Source organism: Topomyia yanbarensis, chromosome 3, assembly GCF_030247195.1.
Source record: "Topomyia yanbarensis strain Yona2022 chromosome 3, ASM3024719v1, whole genome shotgun sequence".
Lineage (NCBI taxonomy): Eukaryota > Metazoa > Arthropoda > Insecta > Diptera > Culicidae > Topomyia > Topomyia yanbarensis.
Window position 1 is genome coordinate 10,994,092 of NC_080672.1, and position 27,458 is coordinate 11,021,549.

At 37.3% G+C, this 27,458-nt stretch overlaps 3 protein-coding genes across 6 annotated transcripts in view; all 3 read left to right on the forward strand.

The window, feature by feature from the left end:
• Nucleotides 1–350: 350 nt before the first annotated feature.
• Nucleotides 351–27,458, forward strand: part of LOC131693420 (AF4/FMR2 family member lilli) — a 67,215-nt gene continuing 40,107 nt past the window's right edge. Inside the window, exons 1-2 of one of the 3 annotated variants that reach the window (XM_058981214.1) lie at nucleotides 351–395; nucleotides 460–717. The gene's annotated coding sequence lies outside the window, so the exon portion shown is untranslated. Of the gene's footprint in view, nucleotides 718–27,458 lie in introns of all 3 variants that reach the window. The other 2 variants (XM_058981212.1, XM_058981215.1) reach the window with 2 other exon arrangements.
• On the forward strand, nucleotides 13,284–15,960 carry LOC131693421 (UDP-glucose 4-epimerase). Of its 2 annotated transcripts, none has more exons than XM_058981221.1 (5): nucleotides 13,284–13,661; nucleotides 13,731–13,984; nucleotides 14,293–14,418; nucleotides 15,038–15,576; nucleotides 15,639–15,960. In XM_058981221.1, the coding sequence occupies exons 2-5, from the start codon at nucleotides 13,745–13,747 to the stop codon at nucleotides 15,787–15,789; spliced, it is 1,056 nt and encodes a 351-aa protein (XP_058837204.1). In that variant the 5' UTR covers nucleotides 13,284–13,661; nucleotides 13,731–13,744; the 3' UTR covers nucleotides 15,790–15,960. The 2 variants fall into 2 exon arrangements, with proteins under 2 accessions (XP_058837204.1, XP_058837203.1); XM_058981220.1 differs by having other exon boundaries at nucleotides 13,285–13,661; nucleotides 13,727–13,984.
• Nucleotides 23,943–25,279, forward strand: LOC131693709 (uncharacterized). Its single transcript, XM_058981786.1, has 2 exons — nucleotides 23,943–24,005; nucleotides 24,071–25,279. Exons 1-2 carry the CDS (start codon nucleotides 23,943–23,945, stop codon nucleotides 25,277–25,279), a joined length of 1,272 nt encoding a protein of 423 aa, XP_058837769.1.

Sequence of the window (27,458 nt, forward strand, 5' to 3'; positions counted from 1 at the left end):
GGGTTTTAGCTCTCCAAATTTTGTCACGAGCAAGCAAGACTTGGAATTAATTCTATGTTTAACTAAAGATTATCTCGCTTAATCTTAAACCAGGTTCACCAGTTCGTATAAATCTGGCTTAAACGCTAAGCGAGGGTGAAGAAATCGGCCCTAAATCACGAATCGAATGTTCTTTATTAAACTTAACCACGAAGCAAAGTAAAATGTGGGAACATTCTCCTTATCCTGTTTACGCCACTATTATATAGATGTCGCAGTCGATAATGCAGTTTTGCAGAAACACCCCTAACGCAAGCACGCCACTGCTCTCATTTTTCGTGTGTATGCGGCCATTCGTTATACTTCCGTTATTTCAATATTTGCGTCGTTGCATGAGTAATCGAACGGAGTGATTGGTAAAGTTTGCTCTCGAGTAATAAGTTGTAAAAAACATTTGAGCTGAAAATCAATTGTTTTCAGGAATTGCGAAGAGGCAGAATACTGCTCGAAATTGGTGAAACACCCAGTAATTTGGTTCAGCGTCATGGTGCTATGCCTTCCGAACAGAATGTGCAGTGTTATGTGATTAGGTAAATTGAAAGGGAGACTGAAAGAAGGTGTGCCCGGGAGTGTATTTTTGTGAAACGGAATATCGGTTATTTTGGTTGACATCGCGAAAAATTGATTGTGAATCGGTGCAATATCTTGTTTTATCCTACTTTGGAAATCTGCGATAAGGTATCTATATTTTATTACAAAGGGTTTTGCGTCTATTACAAACGTTATGAAGCATTCCTGCGAAGGACTATGACATGTTGACACACCTGATCAACAGTAACGGCAATAAACTTTGACACAGGTTCGAATAATGTTAAGGCAAAGTTAGTCCAATACATTGCCATTTTTCTTTCTGAAAAAGAACTTGGAAGAGAAAGTCAAAAAAGATGTTATTGTTCTGAATTGCGTCTTTTTTTAAATGGGTCTTTTTTTATGGAAATTTTCTTAATTCCCTATTTGGCAACAAACGAAGTATAGTATAGCGCTATGATGCATGTCGCGGCATTCAATCCGTAGATTTGCTCTGCACCCAAAAAAGAAATAAAAATATTCCAAATTAGGATATTAAGCCATATGCTGTTTATGATTTTTTCCAAGAGGCTGACGTTAAAGATACGTAATTGAACGTTTCTTCTCTATTTTGTACCCCAATAAATATATTTTTTTTAAATTTGATTATCACGACCGTATTTTCCATTAGCCTACCTTGATCCCCATCCTTTTGCTGGGATAACTGGCAAAAAAGCTAACCCATGTGACTAAATTTGGAATGTTAAGGAAGACCAATAGCAAATAAAAACATAAATCCCGATAATGTTAAACGAGGACGCGTTTGCATTTTTATTAGAAAAACAATTAAAAATCTTTTTGAAGTAAAGGTTAAACATATATATTGTTATATTTAGAAAAATGAGCTCAATCGGTTTATGAAACAAAAGGAAATTTTTTCTTCACTTATTGTAATTGCAATTTATTAGCTTACGAATCGTTACAGTTGTATACCTTACGTCAGGTCAAGGAAGAAACTGTTTATATTTAATGACCTTATTGTGTACAAATCAATTTCGAGTTGATATTGTATTTATTAATGAATTGATATCTAGTACTTTACAAATGCATCTTACCGGTAGGCAGCATTTTCAATACTCAACAGCAGTAAAAAAGCATTTTCAGAACATACTAACAATAGCCCTGAATTTTGCCAAAAGCGACTATAAAATAGCAATCCAAACGATTTAGTTTAGACTCACTTTTCAGGCCTATTTGTAATCTATGTAGCGTCTAAAATTTTCTTGAGATTATATTACAATGGATGAAAAATATTTTTTTAGTTTTTGGAGCAAGTAATATAGGTGATTTCTGTACAATTTAAACCACATTATCACTGAAAACCTTCACATTTTAAATGACAATACTTCCAGAAATGTTCAGTATAGCCCAGCGATCGGGAACAAATTCGTCTAAATTTTGGAAAAGACGCAAATTTTACTGAACATTTTTCAAACCTACAGCATGATTTTTTTTAAAATATGCCGACGTTAGGCAGATGCAATACCGACGTTAGATCGCCTAATGAAAAAAGAATACTCGTTAACAGGAATGCTGTGGTAAATGTTACACTCACATTGTTCGTTCAGAAACCGTTCTTATTCGTACAGTAAGAAAAAAATATTTTATGCCAGTAATTGTGAGATACGCGATATATGGAAAAACAAATCTGAAATCGCATCGCTGTTATGCTTAGATAGATATTACACTTGAAATTATGGTCCTTTTTAGATAGGATAGGAGGCCATCCAACCATTCCGAAGGTATTTCTCCTTCCACTCAGCTCATCACGATCACACAGTGGATTGCTTCGTACTGTCGGTCACTCCTGACTTTTGGATAAATACTGACTTGAAATGACTTCATAAACACAATGGTAGAAAATTTGAGGTTTGTTTCAATTCTGTAAAATTGCAAAAAAAATCATTTGCAAATGGGATCATAAATTAAATTTTATTCGAATGAATGAAGGTATACAACTTTTGTTTTTTCTTATTTTATTTTCTATTTGATTGTATCGGTGACTTTTCATTCCTATTATTTACGTGATTTAGTCAATTATTATTGGGATATGATAGGCTTTTGCAGTTAAGTGATTTATGCAGTAGAAAGTTTTTGACCGACGTGTCACGTGAATAAGGAGCTAAGCAAATCTTACAAACTATAAAAAGAGCTTATCGGTGCAATTGGTGATTGCAACGATTTTTGCCGAAAATTGCTTATAATACATTTTGTCATAATTTCTAATATTTCTATGTTTGGGAGACCGGGCAACTCGTTTGTGCTAAACCAAAGGAGACTTTTTAAATCATTTTCAGAACTTTGTTCTGAATCCTTTGAAGCGTTTTCTTCCTAGTAGCACAACAACTTACATTAGCACTGCATATAGCATTGCTGGACTAAATATTTGTTTATAAATTAATAGTTTGTTCTTTAGGCAGACTCTGTGATTCCTGTGTATAAGAGGGTATAAACATTTTATATATTTGTTGCATTTTGTTTGGATTCCTTCAATGTGATCCTTAAAAGTGAGTTTTTTATCCCAAGTATTTAAACTTGATTTGACCGCATTAAATTCAAATCATTAAATTTAATAATATGGTTATGATTTGATTTAAGAGAAGATTTTGGCTTATGCGGAAACACAATCAATTGTATTTTTACTGCATTAGTGGTAATTTATCATGTTTCAGATAATCATTGAACATATTCAAGTTTCGTTGCAGTCGACTGTAGATAATACGAAGACTTCTACCTGTGGCAGAGATGCTAGTATCTTCACAGCAAAGTGACTTCTTAAAGCCTTCGGGTGGTTTTGAAAAATTAGAGATATTATATAGGATTGGTGCGACGCTTGACCCTTGAGGGACGCATGTTTCAACGGGCAGCTTATTAGATTTACAATTGTGATAAGATACCTGTAGGGTACGGATAGTAAGATTATTTTTTATTATCTTTACTGTGTAAACTGGAAAATTGAAATCCAACATCCTGCAATTAACCCTTTGCACTAAACACTGTCGAAAGCTTTTTCGATGTCTTGAAGAGCAACTCCAGTAGAATAGCCCTCTGATATATTTTCACTTGTCATATTAGTTGCTCTCACAAGCTGATGAAGAGTTGAATGTCCCATACGAAATCCAAACTGCTCGGGAAGAAAAATATAATTCTCAATGATATGTGACATTATTCTAGTTGGGTTATTTTTTCTAGTAATTTACTAATAAAAGGGAGTAAAATGATTTGTCAATAGCTAGATGCTTTTTTTATATGGCTTCAGAATAGTAATAACCTTGGCATTTTTCCATCTTTCAGGAAAGTATGCTAATGCGAAACATTTGTTGAATATTTTGACCAAGAAATCACCATGAGATGATTTCTGAAAGGTTTTTAAAAAAAATGTTAAAAAGTTCCATCATAACCTCCCAAGTAACAATGTTGGTTATATTGAAGTTTAATAGCGTTTAGTAAAACTAATGTTTAAAACCTCCCATGCTAACCTTATGGTCTTATGTACTTCCTACAAGCTGCTATAAACCCATGTTATGACAAATTGGCCCAGTTTTATTGTAATCAGTAGAACTTGTTATGCAAACTATCATAGGAGTAATAGTTTTATTACAGTTCTATTGTACTCTTTAGGTGTGATATTAAACCAACAGTATAAAACCTTCTCCTGACCTAGCAGTGTGGAAAACCACTATATGAGCGCTATTAAACCATCATAAAACTGTGTAAAGTCTTCCTGAAGAAGTCCATAAATCTTCTTATGCTATTCACGTTAGAACATTCAGTTTTAACCTAAATTTTTTCACTGATTAAATGTATTCAATAAAATTTTATCGTGGTTTTATTCCGCAACATCGCATGTCGCCCATCAACGAACAAAATGCCATATTGTAAGGTATACATTTTTTTCAGAATAGTGATTAAAAGAATTTTATTATTGTTCATAACACATCCATGCGTGTTTGAAGGCATGCCGTTAAGGATTTATGGTGAAACATCATGAAAGAGCAACGCAAAATAAATGCGCCCCATGAATTCTACTAAAAAGAGCATTCGGTAATATTTTTCTGCAAATATTGAAACAACACTTAACCCAGTTTTGGTAAATTTTTTTAAATGTTTTGTACTTTTTAACAACTCTTTCAAAAAATGTCTCAAAACGTTTGATTCCACCCTTCATACGAACAGTAAGGCGTATATTTGAGAAATTTTACTTTGCATTTTACTATTTTTGCTTCAAGGCGACATTTTTTTCAATAAAATTTGGTATACTTGAATAATTCTTTCATAAGACAATTCCTCTTAAAACGGTCATAACCGAGCAATTCATATAGCAAGTGTTTATCATGGCACCCTCTGTATCTATGATGAGAGTGACAAGTTTTATGCTGGACTAAATCACAGCTTGCTGGTTATGATTATTTTGACAGTGACTTTGTCCATGATGGTAAATGAAAGGTGGGGGTTTTTACTATGTAACGGTGCGGTTGACAAATTTGAGTAGCGCAATAGATTAAAATAAACACACTGAATACTCGCCATCTCTATAGTGTGTTCACCATTTACTGTCAGTGTCATTCCAATCGAGCACGATATTTGCCAATAGTCCTCGTTTCGAACGAAGTAGATCAGCGTAAGACGCTTGTTGAACAAATGTTTCGGCAAAAGAGTGAAGGTTGATGCAAAAATGGAAATGAAATGCGTTTTTTCAAATTGGATTCAAATTTATTATGCGTTCCTGGAGTGATCTGATCCTAGACCGAAATGCATTTGTATGAGCTTATTGTTTATAGTACTAAACACAGATGGACTTCCTTTTCTGTAAAATAATGTGAGAAGTGGTTCTTAAAATTTTTGCAACGGCTGTCTGGCAGAGTCAATTTTTGTAAACAGCCAAAAAACAAATCATTGCAACCCTCCCAGGTAATGTAGCCATTGTAAGTGATGTATTCTGCATCACACCTAGAAATAATGAAAGTCCATTTATTACATTGCTGCTTTCAATATTAAAACAATATTAAAAGTGTTTAAATTGGAAGGAAATGGTGCCCGTGACAACAAAATAACGAATTATCTCACGTCTGGTGATTCGTAACAACGAAAAGTTGAACAAACTGCTCTCCGGAGTGACAATTGCTCAGGGCGGTGTGTTGCCAAACATCCAAGTTGTACTGCTTCCCAAGAAGACCGAAAAGAAAGCATAAATCGAACGCTTGAGACTTACCAAAGAATCTCTCTTGTAAAAATTGTCCTTTTCAGGACGACCACATATTTTTGATAAAGAACAAAATTGAAATTGTGTTTCCAATACGGAGATTATCGAACACTCAGGGTAAAGAGAGTAATGTAATACGGCATCTTGGTAAAATGTTTGAGAATTGAAATCTTTTTTGAATGCGTCTTGTAAAAATGTTTTCCTCTTCACTCCAGTTTGTTTCTGGCCATATTTGCAATTTGCGTACTGAAATAAATCTTAATTTAGGGTTTAACCAAAATTGTTCTCCTGGGAGAAACAGTCCATGAAACAGAAAATGCAAACTTATTCTTTGAAATGATTTTGGTGGCCCTGAAAAGGGCCTTTTTATAATGATACAAGTGAATTTTACCTTTTGCAACTTCAAAATCCATACAAAGTGCGTATCTGCCGCTTCAGAGTATAGACGACATTCATTGCGGTTTTGCGCTTGGCGTGTTCAGTGTAGGTCACGGCATCTCGGATGACATTTTCCTGCACACCATCAGCATTCGTAGATTAAATCGGAGATGCATTTTACACCACCACGACGAGCCAGACGCCGAATGGCGGATTTGGGTGATTCCATGGATTTTATCACGAAGAACCTTGCAATGACGCTTGGTACGGGAACGCAAACATGATACCGCTCATTTTACCGTCCGGACGAGCATGTCACTCGTGCGGTAAGTGAGCACCCACTGATACAAAACAAGCTCGCGTGACCTGTATATATAACATTCCCGTATGTAATGAAACGCTTACATGCTCCTTTTTGACGGCTCTGCGTGAGATATGCTTGCAAATTGTGCATTTTCCTCGCTGTTTTCGAAGGATTTTCTAAAAATCCTTGTTTTGATTTATTTTTTGTAGTCGCTCTAATTCCGAAATTTAATACGAAATACGTGCACGAATTTCCGATCAGATAGTGCAAAAGTATTGCGATTTCGATTAGTAGAACGGAAGATATTCGCATTTCAAAACTGGGGAAATTTCTCAACTGAAATATTTGAAACGGGACCCCATATTGAATCGTTAGAAGTATTCTACTTCAAAATGAAACAATGATTAATGAACTTTTCGTGATTGACAACTGCATCAGCACGCATAAAAAATTTTCTTCCGTCTCGCTACCTAGATCCATTGAACTGAAGGAAGCGTTGGGTGCAAACGAGATTGGAGGCGGGGAGCCGTTACTTTGGACGTGTCACCTACCACTGAAGAATAAGGTGATACACCATTGCAGGATCGTGCGACGGAGATAGAAGACCTTTCTATAGGTAGAGAAGTTATTCTATTTTGAAGCGAATTAGCGCGTTTAAACTTGTTTTTCTGAAGTGTGCCTGAAGAAGTAGGTAAATTCTTTATTTGCTGTTTTTGTTGCTTTGAACGATAATTTTTTTGATAGGACATGCCCAGAAATTCGATTTTTGGTTTCGGTACTATTAGCGCATTTGAAACTTTTTGTGGTATCCTTTACCGGACAAGTGTCCCTTGTGTGCGATTTATCACCACAGATCATACATTTGGAATCCAAATGACAATTTTTGTGCCGTCCCCAAAGCCTTGGCATCTATGACGCTGGGTCAGATTTTGAATTCTGCCCCCGTATCGTCTATAATGTTCTCACTTTACGCGCACGTGCTTTTTCCGATACTTTCAAATTATTAACCTCATTGCGGTTAATTCCAGAGCATGCTGGCGTGTCAGTACCGCTAGCCTTTCTCTTCATAAGAATCACTTGTGAAAGAGAAAAGCCAAGAAAAATTTTCAATTCGATGGATATTTCGCCCAAACTTTGACCTTGCGGTAGCCCTTTCAAATTTCTTAAATTATCTATTTGTTTTGAAATCGCATGAATAAATTTTTTATAACTTCTCCGTAGATACTGGAGTAGTCGTTTGTGACCAATAAATCCTCTGCTGAAGCTCGACATTCTTCTCTTCGATCAATCTGAAAAGAGGCGGAAGGAACGTCGAAAGCTCAGTTCGAAAGGCGTTGAAGTCGGAGATCATCGCTGTTATCGTCGGAGGTGATTGTTTTTTCTTCTCGTTGGCATTATGCACAATGCGAGGAAATTTACAAATTTCGTCAGCTTCACATTCGGATAAAACATCGAATGAGTTGCTCCAATCAATTGAATTGTCGGGTGGAGAAATTATCCTTTTTCGTTTATTTTTCATATTTGGCACACGGCCTTTCTGAAAGGACCCAGACATGTTGGAAGAATTGAATAATTCTTTGAGCTGAATTCTTCTCAATAAATCAAATATTGATAAATATAGATGGTGTAAGGGCATCTTGCAAATATTGATCTTGTAGCAATCAAATGGGATTGACGTATTGAAGCAGTTTTTTCAATATTTTTATTGACAATATCCTTGTCTCGCTTTTGTATTGAAAAATACTGATTGAGTAGAAAAAGTAGGTAGGTCTTGAGAAAAACTGATTGTCGGAAAAATATAAGTAGTCTTGAGAAAGACTGTAGTATTGAGAAAAACTATGTAAACCAGGAGCTACCAAGATTTATGTACCGGTTTGAAAGAAGGTTCAAGCTGCATTGACAGCGTATTTAATTTGTATTTGGTAGTACTGTTCAATTCATCTTTTCATCACATTCTGCAACGCAATTATTCATCATTGTTAGGGCAAGCATAGCGTAGTTGCTAAATCGATTGCCTTATGCGCAGCTCATCTGGGTTCGATTCTCAGCCGCGCACACAGGGTTAGAAATTTTTCCAAAGAGATTTTTCTAACCCGAAAAAGAGGCGAATGACACTAAGGTTCAAACCTCAATAATTCAAAATAAAAAAAATAAAGATGGGTGGGTAATGTCAGAGACATAACCGGAGTGAGGTAGAATACACTTTAGACCGGTAAATTTTGCTCTGGAATAAGCAATTTCTATGCGATTTTGTCGTCTTTTGCACATTCATAGTTTATTTGGAGTATTTTTGGAATTATCAAGTTGACAATTTGCAATATTCTTTGAAAATATTGTTGAACTTTTATGAATGAAGGCACGAAAACGAGCGTTTGACCGTCGTCCTACTACCAGAATCAGAGAAGTAGCAGCTCAGCATTTTTCGCTACATGACCTGTACCAAACAAACCGCTCGTAAGTCCACCAGAGGAAAGGCTCCCCGCAAGCAGTTGGCCGAAGGCCGTGTAAAAGTGCCCCAGTCACGGTTGGCGTTAGCTATCAGAAATCGAGAAGGCCTAAATTGTGACCCAAAATAAACCAGAAACCAACAAGTTCTTTTCAGGACCAGCCAATTATAAAGTAAGATATAAATGAAATTTTCCATTGCCGTACAACCTCCCTCCCCCTTTCCTCCCGGCTTGAATTACTATCAATCTTGATGATGCTGTGCGGCGGGGGCACTAGTTTTTATTATAGTGGAAAATTTAGGTTTGCGCGTTTTCCCCAAAAGTTTTTTAGCTGTGCTGTTTTCAAGGAAGTTGTAGTTGAATTCAAAATAAAATAGTTTATTTCTATTATCAGAGATGGACCTTCAACGAAAACTAGTCTGGCTCGCTTGGAATCGAATTGTACGGACCAACCACTGCTTTCACAAAATCTGTTATTTTCAGTAATTGTACATTCTACACAACTAATCAGCGCAAAAGTCGAAGGTTTTCATTCAGTACAACAGTAGATTTTCACGTTTGAAAAAACAGGCAGCATTCTGGCCGAAAATTTTGAAACGGAGCACCTATATCGAAACGTTAGAAAACGTTCGATTTTTGTAAATTGAATCATTACACTAACCCGTCTACAAATCACACAAATAACTTTATTTTGTGCCATTCTACATGAAAGTGACGATATTGTACACAAGTGACTCACTTACCATCCAACGCTCTTGGCAAGCCACTTTCTGATGCTTGTAATAACAAAACTTCAATTTCATTCTTTGTCGATAAATTGATGACCCTGAAAAGGGCCTTTTGTTTGGGCAGTGTTCGAAATTTACTTGGAGCTGGTGTATATGGCAACAGTTTTGGTGCCATCTGAGACGGTGTGCTTGGCCAACTCTTCCGACAGCAGCAAACGTACGGCGGTTTGAATTTTGCGGGAGATGCTGCAAGCGAACTGATCGTGAACAACAGCATGCTGAGTTTTTATACCTGACTACAGCACAATGTAAGCTCGTCCTTTTTTGTGTTGTCCTCAATATGTGTTCTTCGTAGCTCCCTTTGTTGGTCGACCACATATTTTTGATCTAGAACAAAATTGAAATTGTGTTTCCAATACGGAGATTATCGAACACTCAGGGTAAAGAGAGTAATGTAATACGGCACCTTGGTAAAATGTTTGAGAATTGAAACCTTTTTTGAATGTGCGTAGTAAAAATGTTTTCCACTTCACTCCAGTTTGTTTCTGACCATATTTGCAATTTGCGTACTGAAATAAATCTTAATTTAGGGTTTAACCAAAATTGCTCTCCTGGGAGAAACAGTCCATGAAACAGAAAATGCAAACTTATTCTTTGAAATGATTTTGGTGGCCCTGAAAAGGGCCTTTTTTATAATGATACAAGTGAGTTCTACCTTTTCAACTTCCAAATCCATACAAAGTGCGTCCCTGCCGCTTCAGAGTATAGACGACATTCATTGAGGTTTTGCGCTTGGGGTGTTCAGTGTAGGTCACGGCATCTCGGATGACATTTTCCTGCACACCATCAGCATTCGTAGATTAAATCGGAGATGCATTTTACACCACCACGACGAGCCAGACGCCGAATGGCGGATTTGGTGATTCCCTGGATTTTATCACGAAGAACCTTGCGATGACGCTTGGTACGGGAACGCAAACATGATACCGCTCATTTTACCGTCCGGACGAGCATGTTGCTCGTGTGGTAAGCGAGCACCCACTGATACAAAACAAGCTCGCGTGACCTGTATATATAACATTCCCATATGTAATGAAACGCTTACATGCTCCTTTTTGACGGCTCTGCGTGGGATATGCTGGCAAATTGCGCATTTTCCTCGCTGTTTCCGAAGGATTTTCTAAAAATCCTTGTTTTGGTTCATTTATAGTAGTCGCATCAATTCCGAAATTTAATACGAAATACGTGCACAAATTTCCGATCAGACAGTGCAAAAATATTGCGATTTCGTCCAGTAGAACGGAAGATATTCGCATTTCAAACCTGGGAAAATCTCTCAACTGAAATTTTTGAAACGGGGCCCCATATTGAAACGTTAGAAGTATTCTACTTCAAAATATTCGTCAAGCATACACTGAGCAAAAAACTATAGTATCCGTGACCCGACTTTTGTGGTTGTTTTAACTATTCGCCAAAATAGAAAAAATGACCATGAGATCGGTAGTATTGAACTTCTGTATAATGAAAAATAACAGACAAATCGACTATATACTGTTGGTATGTATGACTTTTTGAACATGCTTACTCCAACTATATTTATCATCTTAAAACTGACAATGAAATAGTCTGTATCACTATAAAAAATGAAGTTAAAATGAAAATACAACCATGGTACACATCTTGTAAAGAACCTATGTCATTGTTATAACTACAATTCTTTTGATTGTTCGCACAATATAATAATCAGTGATGAAGACTAAGAATATCATTGTTATAAGAATGTAAAAGTTAAAATTACTAAATACACTTTTCGTGTGAACGTGATCCTTCTTGAAAACACATTTTGCGTATAGTGATTTTCAACTTACTATGCTTTGTATTGCTATCGACTATACAACTTGTCAATTTTTGCCTTCCTGTTTGGTATTCCTGCAAGACGCCGCCATTACAGTGAACAATTGTTTTCGTGACATACGGATATGCTTCGAAGATGTTGCAATTTTTTATGATTGAAATAATATTAGAGTAAACCACTGTTCGAGGACCAGCCAGAGGAGCGATTCTTAGTGACCAAATAGGTTCGTAGCATTAGCTGTACAAATGTGTATACTAGGAATTTCCTATAAAATCTCATAAAACAGAACGGAATATAGTACCAAGGTTTTGCTTAGCTTCATTATATTACTTCAGGTGAGAAATTACTTCAATGGTACACAATTTATGTAATAGAAGGAGCTCGACGTTTAAAATTCATATTTTTAAATTTTTAGCCTGAAGCCCAAAAACGAGGAGACTTTGATGAAATACAAGTATTTGCTTTGATATCGTTGCCTACATCAATTACTATTTTAATAGAAAAGTATATAAAGATAGTACAGTAAGGAATGAATAATAAAGATAATACAATAAGCAATGGATTATATGGAAGAGAAAATTTAAAGTTGGCCAAATCTAGGTTTAATTCGTCTTGTTAAATTAGACGGCGTCATGTTCAAACCAACAATTCTATTACTTTTCAAAATAAGAATTTAAATATCAACATCCCCATGTTTTAGTTATTACAAACAGATCTCGGTTGGGGTGACTATGTTTATTGTTACGCCAAGCATCCCACTTACAATGGTCCTTCATACAACAGACTGTTTAATTTTACTATTATGGTAAACCTTTGTACTCTCTTGGTTTAGTTATAACCAGCAGATTCAGGTCAAGATAACTATGTATATTGTTACTCTGAGCATCCCATTTACTATGATTATGCTTACAAGAGAATTGTCAATATTACTATTATAGACAAAGCTCATGTATAGTGAACTTGAACATGCGTGTAGTTAACATCACTTAATGCTATGGTCGGTTGAAAAGCACTATACTCGCAAAGTCGAATTTACCTCCTCATATGGTAAATGTTACCATATAATTTTTCTTAGTGTACATCAATTTCTTAACTCTAACCGAAGACTACATATTAAGAAGACTGATATCTCTTTATTTCCCCCATACAAACGAGAAGCGACAGAGGCAACAGCACCTCTATTGGAGGAAGGTAGGAAGCTTATTGTAAAAGTGTATATGTGTGTGTGCATCACTATGGGAAGTACCACCTTTACACGCAAGTGGCGTTGTTGCTACTGTCTCCAGATTTTGGACAGAGTTGCCAGTCTTCTTGATATGCAGTCTTCGCTTTAACCCAACCCACACCCTGATCCTCTCTCGTGGCGTTTTTGAGGTCTTCATGCCATTACCCCTCCTATCATCGGCCTTGGACTGACTTGCGCTCACCAAACGCTGCAAAATGAAAATGATTGATTCTAGCATTAGATTGTTACAAACTTTGCTCTGACGTCGCAGAAGATTAGAATATAAGCTTACAAAGAGGAAATATCGCTTTGAAACTCGCTTCGAAATGTTGTCACATTCAAATTATGTTGCATGACATACTTGTCGTTTCAGCTACGCTCAATCGGTTGAATCCATTGAAATAATACAAGCTGCATACCTGCCTGTTAAGAATCCAGCAGAGCAGTGCGCATGCTTCCAAACGTCATCATTGGTTTTGTTTACTTTTCCTATTTCTTTCCGGCTCCAAATTAGTTGTATGGGTTGTATGAGTCCAAATCATAGACGAATTTGCTTATTAAATCCATATAGTTCAGTTCCCTACTTCCTAGTCAGCATTTAGTAGTAATCATAGTTTTCAAGCTTGCTCGTGCAATATCAGTAGAATCAAGAACGACGACGTTGTACACATCGCCGCTTCCAGTAGCAAACAAGCGCTTCTACAAATGTACAATAACTGATCGTCATCATTCGCTGTATTATTCTGCTCGCTCTGTTTTGTGATAAGATAAGCAGAATTTTCTGTTCCACCAAGGCAAAGAACGCGCAAGTGTTGGGGCAATGAGTCAAGCGTCGTTCATACGTGTCGCTTGACCATACAGCATTTGCCGTTTGGATCGTCCAGATTGCTCACAATTATTGCTCCCCTCCTCGCGGTAAGTAAATTTTGCACGCATATTCTCTGATGACGGAATTGTTATAAACATGGTTTTATTTTTAGCCAGCAACAGAAACAGAAATGTCCCTCACAATTTTGGTTACCGGCGGGGCCGGATTTGTTGGATCGCACACAGTACTGGAACTGCTGAATGCCGGTCACAAGGTTATCTGTGTTGACAACTTGTGCAATGCATTTGGAGCGGCCAATTCTAAACTGCCGGAATCGTTGAAACGAGTGCAGCTACTTACCGGGAAATCTGTTGTGTTCTACGATGTGGATATCCGCAACAAGGACGGATTGAGGGGGATTTTTAAAAAGGTATGTTTTTTATTTATCTGCATTAACGTGAGATTGAAGCATGTGCAATACATGCTGATAGTGGCTGAAGGTGCCCCTTGCATTAACTCAGCAAGTCAGTAAATCACGAATGACAAAACAATTCGCTGGTCGAGCTGTAATTTGTTTCGAAAACATATTACTTTAAACGTATCAAATTAAACCTGTTAGTGTAATCAAATCCACTGACTAACTATCGTATTGCACCTAAACAAACTCATGATAAGGTAATAGCAAACAAATTGCGCGAAATATCGATAGGTCTGATAATAAGTTTAATTTTCTTCCAGCATAAAATTGATTGTGTGGCACATTTTGCGGCACTGAAAGCGGTTGGGGAGTCATGTCGGATTCCGCTTCAATACTATCAGAACAACATTACCGGTACGAGTGTTCTGCTAGAAGTTATGGAGGAGGTAAGAACTGCCTAAATTTATAGGAAGAGATCTGACCAATCAGCGTCAAAATTGTTAACGTCGTGTAATAATTTACTGAATCCTTGATCAACCTTGTTGGGATGTAACAGCATAATTTTCTTAGCCCTTCTGGTATAAAGAAAGGTGAGCCGAGTGTCATATCTTTTAATTCAGTTCATCGAGATAGGAATATGAAAGACCTGATGAGGCAACCTTGTGTACACCAGGAACAACAAATCATTCGTAATATCCTGGATTCCTGGATTGGGAAAATTGTTGGCCTTAGATTTTGAGGATCCGAGATTTCAGTATATCACGAACCAAAAATTCAGTGTTTGAAATTCCTGGGTACTCCGTATCAAAAATCAGATCAGATAGTAATCAGATGATATTCAGCGATTCTCGAGAAATTCAGGAATCCAAAAGTATTCGGCTCTTTAAAACACTGAATATAGAAATTTTGTTGTATCAAATACAAAAAATTATTGCTCAGGAAATTCAGATCTAAAATATTTTGAACGGAACGTACAATTTACATTGAATAATAGACATTTAAGTTTTTCTGTGATAAAATTACCAGTCAGTATTTAAATCTACGCTCTTCTTTAAACACTTCCAGCACAACGTGTTCAACTTTGTCTACAGCTCTAGTGCCACCGTGTACGGGGAACCGCAAAAGCTCCCACTGGACGAGAGCCATCCAACGGGTAGCTGCACTAATCCGTACGGTAAAAGTAAATACTTTACGGAGGAAATTCTGAAAGACCTATGTCAGTCGGACGCGCGGTGGACGGTGATATCGCTGCGCTATTTTAATCCAGTGGGAGCGCACAAATCCGGACAAATCGGTGAAGATCCGAATGGGGAGCCTAACAATCTGATGCCATACATCTCTCAGGTGGCCGTTGGGCGGCGGTCGTGTTTGAAGGTGTTTGGCAATAATTACGATACCCCGGACGGAACGGGCGTTCGAGATTACATCCATATTGTGGATTTGGCCGAAGGGCATTTAAGTGCCATCAAAAAGTTGGCCAGCGGTGAGTTGAACGGGTTTGTTGTGTACAATCTGGGTACGGGACGTGGGTACTCGGTACTGGAGGTGGTGGATGCATTTGCTAAGGCTTCGGGCAAGGAAATTAAATTCGAAATTGTAGATAGGTAATCTTGTGGATTTCTTGTGGCACTCGTTTGAAATGTATGATAATTGTTTTTATTTACAGACGTCCCGGTGACGTAGCAACTAGCTACGCGGATGTGACGTTGGCCGCGAAGAAACTGGGTTGGACAGCGAAACGAGGACTGAAGGAGATGTGCGAGGATACGTGGAATTGGCAAAAGAATAATCCAAACGGGTTTGCGGGGGCTAATTGAAATTACGCGGGTTCCGAAACGGAGTAAGATTTACAAACGAATGCTTTTAGTCGGGAGGTAATTTCCAGCATTTTAAGAGAATTTTTGTTAGTAAATATTGTAGATAATCAAATGGAGTATACCTAAGAGAATGCTATAGAACCAAATAAATTTCTGTTATGCTATCTACTACACCGAAGTGTACTTAGTTGTGTTTGAAAGGCGATATTTTTAAGACGAAAGTTTAACATGGTAATCAAAATAACAAGTTCTGCTAAATTTCTTGTTCTTGTCTTCTTACCACAGTTTCTTAGAGAACCATAGTAAACGCAACGAAAATCGTGTGTTGTGTGCTGGGTACTTTGTCAGTATATCGGGCGACAACCCTGTGAAACTATTTCTTCAAACTGTTAGTTGTTACACGAGGAGATAACATATGTTACTGACAAGATGAATTCGAAATACCGTGTGAGATCTTCAATGTCTGGCGTCCAGAGGTGGTTGATTTGATTGAATGAATTGCAGTTTTTGTCCTCTAAAAACCCTTCACAGGAAGGAAACTTTTCGTTCCAGCCGAAGAATATTGAAAATTTGGAAGTGTTTTTTAGCGGGCTGATACATTCGAAAAATAAACAAAATTTGACCAAGTTAACATAATTTTACGAAATTTACAATATTTAACGATATTTCACAAAATTTGCAAATACAGTGAAGACCCGGCCGATTTCATCGGCCCCTGAATTTGTCAGTTTTTTAACCCGATTTTGTCAGCATCAAATAAAAATTGATAGTACTTTGATGGGCTCTTGCAGACAAACCAAATCCTTTCTTGAGCATATTTTTCCTATCTTAGAGACCCGAAATATGGTAAAATAAAAATATGATTTTTTTTAAATTTTTCGTTCTCTCTTAAGGGAAATTTAAACTAAATATTCGGAAAGGGTTGAGGGCCATGAGAAACCGGTCGACCGCAAAATATGACCATCGTCGATTCGAACGAAACTTTGCAGGTGTGTTCGCTGTATGAATCTCCATGATATTCTCTGGCAATTGGAATATTTTGATACAAGAGTAATTTTTCAAAAGGGCGTAAACGTTTCTACGTGTATGAATTTCAAAATGCTTTTGCTCGAATACTGTATTTTATACAGCAAAGCTATCTGAGAACAAGTTACAGGGAATGAATACTTCTGTCCGAAACAAAATATGCACTGAAAAAAATGTTGTCATTTTTCAAAAAAACAAAAATTTATGATAAAAATTTAAATTGCGAAAAAACCCATTTTTTTAATTTTTTCTATTTTGTTACCAAAAACCTAAAGAGAAAAGAAACATTTTGATTGTGATTGCATGATGGAGAAAAAATCGGTAAAAAAGTTTTTCTAACAATAACTTCGTACATGTTTTTAAATTTCATACTAATTGACATTCAAAATTGTAATTTTATTACAGAATATAATTCTAAGCACCATTTAAAATCAAAATGCATTTAACAAAAATCTTCCAAAATGCGATAGTTTTCGAGATATTTGAAATTTTGCTCCTTCAAAAACAATTAATTCGTGTAATTATGCTCTTTTTAAAAGTTATTCGCGTTACCCCATCAAAAAATGTCAAAAATTTAATGTTTATCGTTTTAAAGACGTAAAAGCAACCTTTTTAGTGTATTTGAATCATGGAGAAGCTTTCAATAAAAAAGTTTTCCTAACAACTTTTGACATTTTTTTATAATTCTTACAATTTGCAGTCGAAAATACAATTTTCTTTTTGAAAACGCCATTTTAAATCGAAATGCTCTTAAATTTTCTAAAATGTAGTAGTTCTCGAGATATTTTAACTTTTGTTTTAACAACACAATTATTTTGTTTTATTACGACCTTTTCATAAGTTAGTCGCGTTTCTCCATCAACAATAATAGGTTTTTCAAAAGGCCCGCAAACTTTCCTGCAACTTTCTCTTTGACATCAAGGCGATATTGTAAACCATTTGAAAGTTACATGAAAGCAACCAAAATATATTTCAACCATAGGGTCTGTTGATTAAACTATATAGCTGAATCATATTTTGGGTTTCTTCATGTAACTTTAAAATGTTTCACAATATCGCCTTGATGTCTAAGAGAAAGTTGCAGGAAAGTTTACGGGCCTTTTGAAAAACCTATTATTGTTGATGGAGAAACACGACTAACTTATGAAAAGGTCGTAATAAAACAAAATAATTGTGTTGTTAAAACAAAAGTTAAAATATCTCGAGAACTACTACATTTTAGAAATTTTTTTGTTAAGAGCATTTCGATTTAAAATGGCGTTTTCAAAAAGAAAATTGTATTTTTGACTGCAAATAGTAAGAATTATAAAAAATGTCAAAAGTTGTTGTTAGGAAAACTTTTTTATTGAAAGCTTCTCCAGGATCCAAATACGCTAAAAAAGTTGCTTTTACGTCTTTAAAACGATGAACATTAAATTTATGACATTTTTTGATGGGGTAACACGAATAACTTTTAAAAAGAGCATAATTACACGAATTGTTTTTGAAGGAGCAAAATTTCAAATATCTCGAAAACTATCGCATTTTGGAAGATTTTTGTTAAATGCATTTTGATTTTAAATGGTGCTTAGAATTATATTCTGTAATAGAATTACAATTATTTTATGTCTATTAGTATGAAATTTAAAAACATGTACGAAGTTATTGTTAGGAAAACTTTTTTACCGATTTTTTCTCCATCATGCAATCACATTCAAAATGTTTCCTTTAGGTTTTTGGTAACAAAATATAAAAAATAAAAAAAAATGGGTATTTTCGCAATTTAAATTTCTATTATAAATTTTTGTTTTTTTTGAAAAATGACATTTTTTCAGTGTATATTTTTTCAGACAGAAGTCTTCATTCCCTGTAACTCATTCTCAGTTAGTTTTGCTGTATAAAATACAGTAATCGAACAAAAAAATTTGAAATTCATACACGTAGAAACGTTTACGCCCTTTTGAAAAGTTGCTCTTGAGTCAAAATAATCTTATTACCTGTGGAAAATATTTAGTCTTGCATGACGGTGAAACGTGTACAGTTTCATTGGAATCTAAGATGGTCGGTCACGATTTTAAAGATTTTCGGACGGATCTTCGTGGAATTCCTCGGTTATTAGGCTATAACTAGGGATAAGGGAGGTATATTATAAGAGCCTCTGTTCATGAAAAAGGAAGATAAATATATGTCTCGATTTTGTCAATGTCCCCGTTTTACCAGCCTAAAATTCACAAGGAGCTGATAAAAACGTATTTCACGAATTTCAAAAGCTTACCAATTTACAAAAAATCCCAAAATTTCATGAAATGCACCTTTCACGAAATTTTACATAATTTCACAAAATTCGCAGAGATTCACGAAACTAACGAATTCACAAAATTCGCAAATTTTTACGAAATTCAGAAAATTGCACGAAATCCACAAAGTTTACAAAATTCACAAATTTTCATGAAATTCAAATTTTACGCAATTTGCAAATTATTACAAAATTCACAAAATTTCAGGTAACAACAAAATTTACGAAATTTCACAAAATTCACGTATTTTTACGAAATTTACAAAATTTCAAGAAATCAATAAATACAAATTTAATTTTAATTTACATAAAATTTCGTTGTTTTGTAAATTTTTGCGAATTTCGTGAAATTTCGTTAATTTCTTTATGTTCTGTAAATTTCGTGGATTTCGTAAAATTTTGTTAATTTGGTGAAATTATGCGAATTTTATGATTTCGAGATGTTTTGTGAATTTCGTGAAATTTTGCAAATACCCAAAAATTTGTGAGTTTCATAAAAATATGTAAATTTTTGTGAACTTAGTAAAATTTTCTGAATTTCGTAAAATTTTCTGAATTTCGTAAAATTTTCTGAAATTTTGAAAAAAAACTGTTTTCGCGAAATTCTAAATTTCGGTAATATTTATGAGTTTCATGAAAATTTGCAAATAGTGTGGATTTGCAAAATTCCCTCTCCTAGGTTGACGGGTTTGACGGTATTGCAAACATCTTCAAGCATATTTGAGCAGACACCTGCTTTAGGATGGTTATTGCATTGCGCCTCGTTAGTGGTGCATCGAGGAGACCGAGAGGGCTTATGGACCTTTTTTATGTTTTGTGTTTTTTCATACTCTGCACCAGTCCAAACTAACAGTCAACTAAGAGCCTGTGCACACTGGCGTGGCCGATTGGCGGGTCGCCGTGGATTGACTTTTTCTGTGAGCTGTGTTTGCAGACATTGTTCAACAGCTTAACGGCAGTCTTTGTGAGCACGGCTCGCAGTGGAAGTCATTGTGTGTCGATTTATCGGTCGACCTCGGCAACGTGCACAGGCGCATTAAAAAAATAACAGTAGAACCCTATTAGTTGTGTTGTGTTGTAATAATTGTGGTTTTTGGTACTAGTGTACAGTTGTGTGCTAGCCGTGTGTCTATCTATGTATGTGGGCGTCTGAGTATTTGTGACATGTGGACCAGGGAATGGATGCAGAACTGACTTATATGATGGAATAGTGGGGAATCCTTCTTGGGATTCGTTGGTCATTTTTTACTGGTGTTCAATTTGTGCATTCGATTCGATTCATTCTGATTGGATAAATGAAGGAACGATTGATTTACCGATGCACGTCAATGATCCATTCCCGTCCAGCATAGCATGAGAAACTTCTAACGGAGTTAATTGTCGATAATGGTAGATATGTGTATATATGTATGTGTGTGTATGTGTATATATATGTATATGTGTGTATATATATATGTGTATATGTATATATATATATATATATATATATATATATATATATATATATATATATACATATATATATATATATATATATATATACATATATATATATATATATATATATATATATATATATATATATATATATATATATATATATATATATATATATATATATATATATATATATATATATATATATATATATATATATATATATATATATATATATATATATATATATATATATATATATATATATATATATATATATATATATATATTTAAAAAATATCACGAAACTTGCAAAATTTTGCAAAACTCACTAAATTTTACGAATTTTGCAAATTTTTACGAATTTTGCAAATTTTTACGAAATTTGCAAGTTTTCACACAAATTTTGACAAACTTGCGACACTCGTAGTATCTTACGAAGTTCACCAATTTTTGCAAAATTTACAAAATTTCATGAAAGTATCAAAATTTGTGAATGGGAAATTTTGTTAAGTTCATCAAATGAATGGCTGGCGTCCGAAGGGGGCTCCCACATTTTGCATTTTTTACAGGAAATGGAAAAAAAACTTACGCATTTCCATATTAACATTGTTTTTATTGTTTAAATACACGATTTTATTAGTAGTTCATTGACTTATGTTGTCTAGACAAAATAAGATCATTACATGAACTACCTTTCAATTCACGAACATTTTCGTAGTTCGAGGAGGTACCTAGCGTCCAAAAGGAGCTTACCCACAATTCACACGTCCTTTCCATATTTTTCGTTTTAGAGTTATGGTGTCTTAGGCAATGGTTTCGTACGGCATCTAGCACTTCATTTGATCATTTCAAGTAGCAAGACCACTTCAAGAACATCAAAGTGTGAGCTACAAACGAAAGCTCTTGAAGCGAGGCAAGCGCTGGAAGAGCAGCTGGCCCTAGAAATGTAAATGTTGGAGATGAGTGACTCTGAATCAGGGACGATCGAAGGCTTCGGCAAAGTTGAAGATTGGCTGTGTAGAACAGAGAACATGGCAAAAGATGGATTCAAAACCGCGGATGAAACGCCTCTGTCGGTGTACGAAGAGCTGTTACGAAGATCGGTAGTGGTATCGACTCAGAACGGCTTGCCAAGAAGTTATGTCCCGGGAATGCCATTTGGTGTACAACAGCGTGTCGGCAATTCTGGTCCGCTAGAGTACTACACTACAACCTCGTAGCAATTATCTTTCAGGTGCAGTGTATGACGATCGTCCTTTCCTAAGCGGAACTCTACCGACAACCACGCCCGGCCAACACTCGTACGGCATCTATACAGCACTAGCAGTGTCTAAACTACCATCTATTCCGAATTACACCTTTGCGTCTCAGCAACCAGTCCCGGCGGCAACAATTCCGACAGCGTGCTATCCACATCCGGTAGCTCCGAGCTTTTAGTTTCCGATGCCCACGTATCAAGGTACTGGACTACCTCCGATAGTAACATCTACCCCGCAACCAGATCAACAAAGGTCGAACTGCGATGACGTGCCAATTACGAGAGGTCATCTTGAGGCGCGGCAGGCGTTGAAAGACCTACCAAAATTTGGCGACGGTCCTGAAGATTGACGACGATTCATCGCAGCGTATGGGAGGACTTGCCGGATGTGTGGTTTTCGAAACGATGAGTTGCTTGATCGGTTTTGAAAAAAGTCTCTACGACAAAGCGTTACGTTCTGTCAAAAGTCTGCTTCTACATCCCGACAACATTCCGGTCATCATGTACCGATTGAAAACACTATTCGGAAATCCAGAGTCCAAGGTTAACAAAACGGAAACGATCATCGATTTCGGTGTTGCAATGCAGAATCTATGTGCGACGTTTCAGGTGTGCCAGATGGATGAGCGGTTGTACAATGTCGCTTAGTTACAAGACAGCCTACGCTCCAACCTTGAAAATGAATTGGGCGTTTTATCGGAAGGAGTGTCGCGCAACTACATTGCTGGAGTTTAACGAGTGGCTTGGATGAATGGTGAAGGCTTTAAGCGGGGTGATCCGACCACAAGTGTGGGTCAAACCGCAGAAGCTTGAGAGAAGAAGCCCAGATTCATCTACATTCCGCGAAATCGCTTGAGGAAAAGGCATGCAAAGTATGCTTGGCGTGTTCGAAGAGATGCGAAGGTCTCGACAGATGTAGCAGGTTCCTCAAGATGTCTCCAAAAGAATGTTAATGAATGGGAAGAAGATCTGTGCGAGCGGAAAGTTCCGCGTGATTATAACGGATGTAGTTATCTTCATCATGGCTTACTGCATGATGATAGCAACCACGGACAAATTTCCAGCAGTTCGCCGTAAAACGTCTCCTGCAACACTCATCACTGTTCGCTCGGCGGAGTTCTGCTAAAGTACATCCGAGTTACGGTGCATGGAAGAGAGAAGTAGATTAACACAAATGCCTTCCTCGATGCTAAGTCGACCTCTACGCTGGTGGAACATAGTTTGTGTGAAGATCTAAGCCTCAACGGTGAGAAATCCTTGTGTTTCACTTACACCAATTGACAAGGTAGATACGAAGAAGACTCGGTGAAATGTTCCATGGATATCGCCGAAGCGCAAACTCTAACTCAACGTTTTCATCTACCGAAGGTACATACAGTACGAACTTTAGATCTTCTTTCGAAATTCATAGTGACTTTCTGACACTACAAACACCTGGACTCCAGACTGTCGTACACTGGAGTCAAACCTCGTATCCTGCTGTCTAAAGAAGACGAACGAACGAAGATGTTGCTGCAATTACGCACGAGGAGACTGGAGAAAGGATACCAGACCGGTCTCTTGTGGCGGTATGACGATGTTCAGCTACCGGACAGTAAAAATGTGGCTTTAAAGCGCAAGCAATGTCTTGACAAGCGGCTGGCTCGATAGACTAAATTGGCGAAATGTCTTCACGAGAAAATTCTGGATTACAAGGCGAAGAGGTTCCGGTTGTCAATCCTAACAATCCTGGGAAGCTTACAATTGTGTGGGATGCTGCAGCCAAGGTGGGACGCATTTCGTTGAATTCATTCCTGCTGAAAGGGCCTGATCAAGTTATGCCACTTCCGGATATTCGCGAGATGTTTCACTAAGTTCGGATCGACAGTGAAGACCAGCACTGCCAAAAGTTTCTCTGGAATGATGGAATTCCAGGGAACAACCTGACGACTTACGTCATGCAAATGATGGCGTTCGGTGCGAGTTGTTCGCCAAGCACTGCACAATACGTGAAAAACCTATACGCAGGACGGTTTTAGCACCAGTTTCCGGAAGCTTGAAGGGCACGTACGTTGACGATATGCTCTACAGCGTGGAATCAGAAGGAGAAGCGGTAAAGCTCGTACAGGATGTAAGGAGATCCGAGGATGGTTGTCCAAAAAGGTGGTAGATGCCATGGGTGAACGTATCTTTTTTCAGAAGGATTTGAACAAATCTAGCGAGCAGGGAACCGAAAAAGTACTGGGTATGTTGTGGGATACCATCAGCAATATGTTTAGCTTTAAAATCCCGAAACGATACAGGCAACAGTTGCTTTTCGGAGAGGAAGTCCCTATGAAGCGTGTAGTACTACCCTCATATCGGTGTACGACCCGCTCGGACTTCTGGCCAACGTGCTGATGTTCCTCAAAGTTCTTGTTCTTTGTCGCTTTAACATTGTTTCGGATGAACCGATAGCCGGTCAGCAACTTTCGAAGTGGAGAGCGTGGCTCAGCGTGTTGCACAATGTGGAGAAAGTTTCCGTTCCGCGATGCTATCGAACGATAACAACGTCGTTATCCGTAATTCAGCTGCATGTTTTCATTGATGCTAGCGAAAACGGGTACGCAACGGTCGCATACTTTCGCTACGTTCGTTCGATTCCTCGGTTGGAACTCCAAGCGGCGGTCATCGGAATGCGTCTGGCGAAAGCAATCGGAGAAACTCACCGTATTCCAGTACAGAAACGCATTTTCTGGATTGATTCAAGAGATATCCTTTGTTGGTTGCGCTCAGATCACAGGAAGCACAGCAAATTTGTTTGCGCACGGGTCGGAGAAATTTTAGAAAACACCGACCTATCCAAGTGGTTCTGGATTCCGACAAAACTAAATGTAGCCGATGACGGGACGAAGTGGCAACGGATTCCCGACCTTTCACCATCGAGGCGGTGGTTTAGAGGATCCATGTTTTTATGGCAACCGCGACGTGCGTGGCCAACCCAGCCGGCTAATGTAAACGTCCACGAAGTCCGTGTCCCCATCATAGTTTTCACCAATTACTCTAACTGGCGGAAACTCGTCAGAGTCGTCGCGTATATGCTCCGGATTTTTAGGAACACTCAGGCGAAATTACAGTATCGTACTCCTACGACCGGAATCCTCAATCAGCAAGAGTTACTAGATGCTGAGCACTGTCTTTACAAGCAAGCAAAGCTGGACCAATACAGTAAGGAAATTGCATTGTTATCGGGTTTCAAGAAAGTTGCCGGAGTGAAAGCTGATCCCATTCCCAAAGATAGCTCGATCTACAAGCTATCGCCATTTCTCGACGAAAAAGGAGTTCTGCACATGCTTGGACGATCTGCTGGTTGTAAATTGATACAGCCGACCGCCGCCCATACCATTTTGCTGCTGAAGAAGCACACATTAACCACACTTATCGTCCGTTTCTACCACGAGCGTTATTATCATTTGAAACATAAGACAGTCGTCAACGAATTACGACAGAAATATCGAATCCCGAAGATGTGAAGAGTCTGCTACAAGATTTGACAAGACTGCCAGGCTTGCAAGAATGCTAGAGCTCGCTCGCATCCGCCCGTCATGGCAGATCTTCCGTCGGCGAGACTAGCAGCATGATTCCGACCATTCTCGTATGCTGGAGTGGATTATTTCGGTCCGATGCATGTAGTCGTTGGCAGACGTGTCGAGAAGAAGTAGGGTGTACCACATGCTTGGTGGTACGCGCCGTACACATGGAAATAGTCCATACGCTCAATTCCAGCTCCTGTATCATGGCACTGAGGAACTTCATTGCGAGGCGTGGAACGCCGTTACAGCTCTTTAGCGTTGGTGCCAATCGAGAGCTGAACGAAGCAGCACATGAATCAGGAAGAGATCATGAAGGAGTTCATGACTCCAAATACTAAGTGGAGACCGTTCAACCTTTACGAACGCCCCGTCAAGCTGGCGGTTCTAGATGTCGGCGCAACAGCGAATGCACAGAAACCTGGATCCCGTGTACTGGGGGGAGTGTTACGTAACATGCGAATGCACCTCCGTCCTCAATTTACGCTCAACGAGATCAGCCGCCGCAGGTGCAAGCGTGTCAGTGGGTATCTGACAAGTCAGTGGTAAACAATGTTTACTAAACATACGAAAAGGATAGGTTCGAAGAAGAAAGATAGGTTGAGAAAGAAGAAAGAATTTAAGATTGAAAGCAGTGGTTTGGGTAGTTGTTACAGCGAAATTAAATTAAAACCCTACTAGCTAGAAGTACGGTTTTTGGTTTGTTTGGCGATTGCTTATGTATAGTAGTACGGAGTGGATTATCAGCTAAAAGTACGGTGTCGAAGTCTTATAATCAATAGTGAATTAAAGGCTAGTCAATTATCACAACTAGTTTTATGTTATCGTAGCAGCACCGGTGATCGAGTTGGTAACGACAAAGTAAACAAAAACATTTATAAAACTTAAACCTAAATAAAAGCTTAAAATGTGTATAGGATTAAAGTACCGTACGAGACCGCTTCCCGGAAGTCACGGAAATTAGTATTAACACTAAACGTAAGTAAACAACGTAAACATCGATGAATTTAGTTGTACCTATTATATATTTGTCTAATCACGGAAAATTTTAACAACTATATAAACTAATTAGCGTTTTGTGTTGAGTTCGTTCAACTTTACGGAATTTGTTAACGTATTGTTGCCGTATCGAGAACACCAACTAAAAACAGTATTATATCTAGTTCACCGAAATGTGAGCTACAACATAACATTTATTTATGGCGGTAGTGGGCTTACCTTCATGATCACCTTTGACTGCTAATAGCAAAAAATCTAAAAATTATTTTCAAATTTCTTAAATGACAGTCCACGTAGAATTATTAACTATTAAAAAAGCAAAAATGCCAATTTTGGAAAAAAATGTGGGTAAGCCCCTTTCGGACGCCAGCCATTCAAATGTTGCGAATTTTGTTATATTTCGTCAATATGCTATATTTCACCCTAAGGACGAAAATTGGGTAAACACCAAAATTTCTCACTAGGGCGAATTTTTTTTGGTAAAACCAGTCTTTGCACTTGAAGGGCACAAATCGTTATTTGTTACATGGGTGCGTTTCGGCTTCGCCTTATCAGACACCGACACTAATTTTTTGTCGGAATAGATTAGCGCCGGCTTGACGCAAATCCCTTAAAACTAAACACACACTTTGTGTTTCAATCGAACGATTGATCAAACGTGATGTCCCGTCCGAGCAGAATTTTGCCGATGAGACACAGTGAAGCCGGCGCTAATCTATTCCGACAAAAAGTTAGTGTCGGTTTCTGATGAGGCGAAGCCGAAACGCACCCGTGTAATATTTCGTCAAATTTTGTCATTTCGTGACGTTTTGTGGATTTCGCGAAAATTTGTTAAAGTTTGTAAATTTCAATTTTTTAATTTTGTGTAAATTCGTGAATATTGTGAAAATAGTAGGTTCTGTGAAATTTAGGGATTTTTAGTTATTTTTGAAAATTTGTGCATTTTGTGAAGATTTGTTAATTTCCTGAAAACAATTGATGTTTGTGAAAATTTTCGATTTTTTTGAATTTTGTGCATTTTTGTGAATTTAGAAAAAAATTGTGAGCTTCGTGAAAAAATTTTTGTAAGCTTATAAAATTTGGTAAATTTTGTGATTTTCGGGAAATTTTGCAAATTGTGGAA

What these genes read in the sequence shown, in the direction of transcription:
- LOC131693421 (XM_058981221.1), top strand. Translation starts at nt 13,745, where the DNA reads ATGTCCCTCACAATTTTGGTTACCGGCGGGGCCGGATTTGTTGGATCG. An exon ending in TGCTAGAAGTTATGGAGGAG is followed by an intron (nt 14,419 to 15,037) that starts GTAAGAACTGCC and finishes AAACACTTCCAG; the next exon opens with CACAACGTGTTCAACTTTGT. An exon ending in AAATTCGAAATTGTAGATAG is followed by an intron (nt 15,577 to 15,638) that starts GTAATCTTGTGG and finishes TTTTATTTACAG; the next exon opens with ACGTCCCGGTGACGTAGCAA.
- LOC131693709 (XM_058981786.1), top strand. Translation starts at nt 23,943, where the DNA reads ATGGGTGAACGTATCTTTTTTCAGAAGGATTTGAACAAATCTAGCGAG. An exon ending in GCGAGCAGGGAACCGAAAAA is followed by an intron (nt 24,006 to 24,070) that starts GTACTGGGTATG and finishes GAAACGATACAG; the next exon opens with GCAACAGTTGCTTTTCGGAG.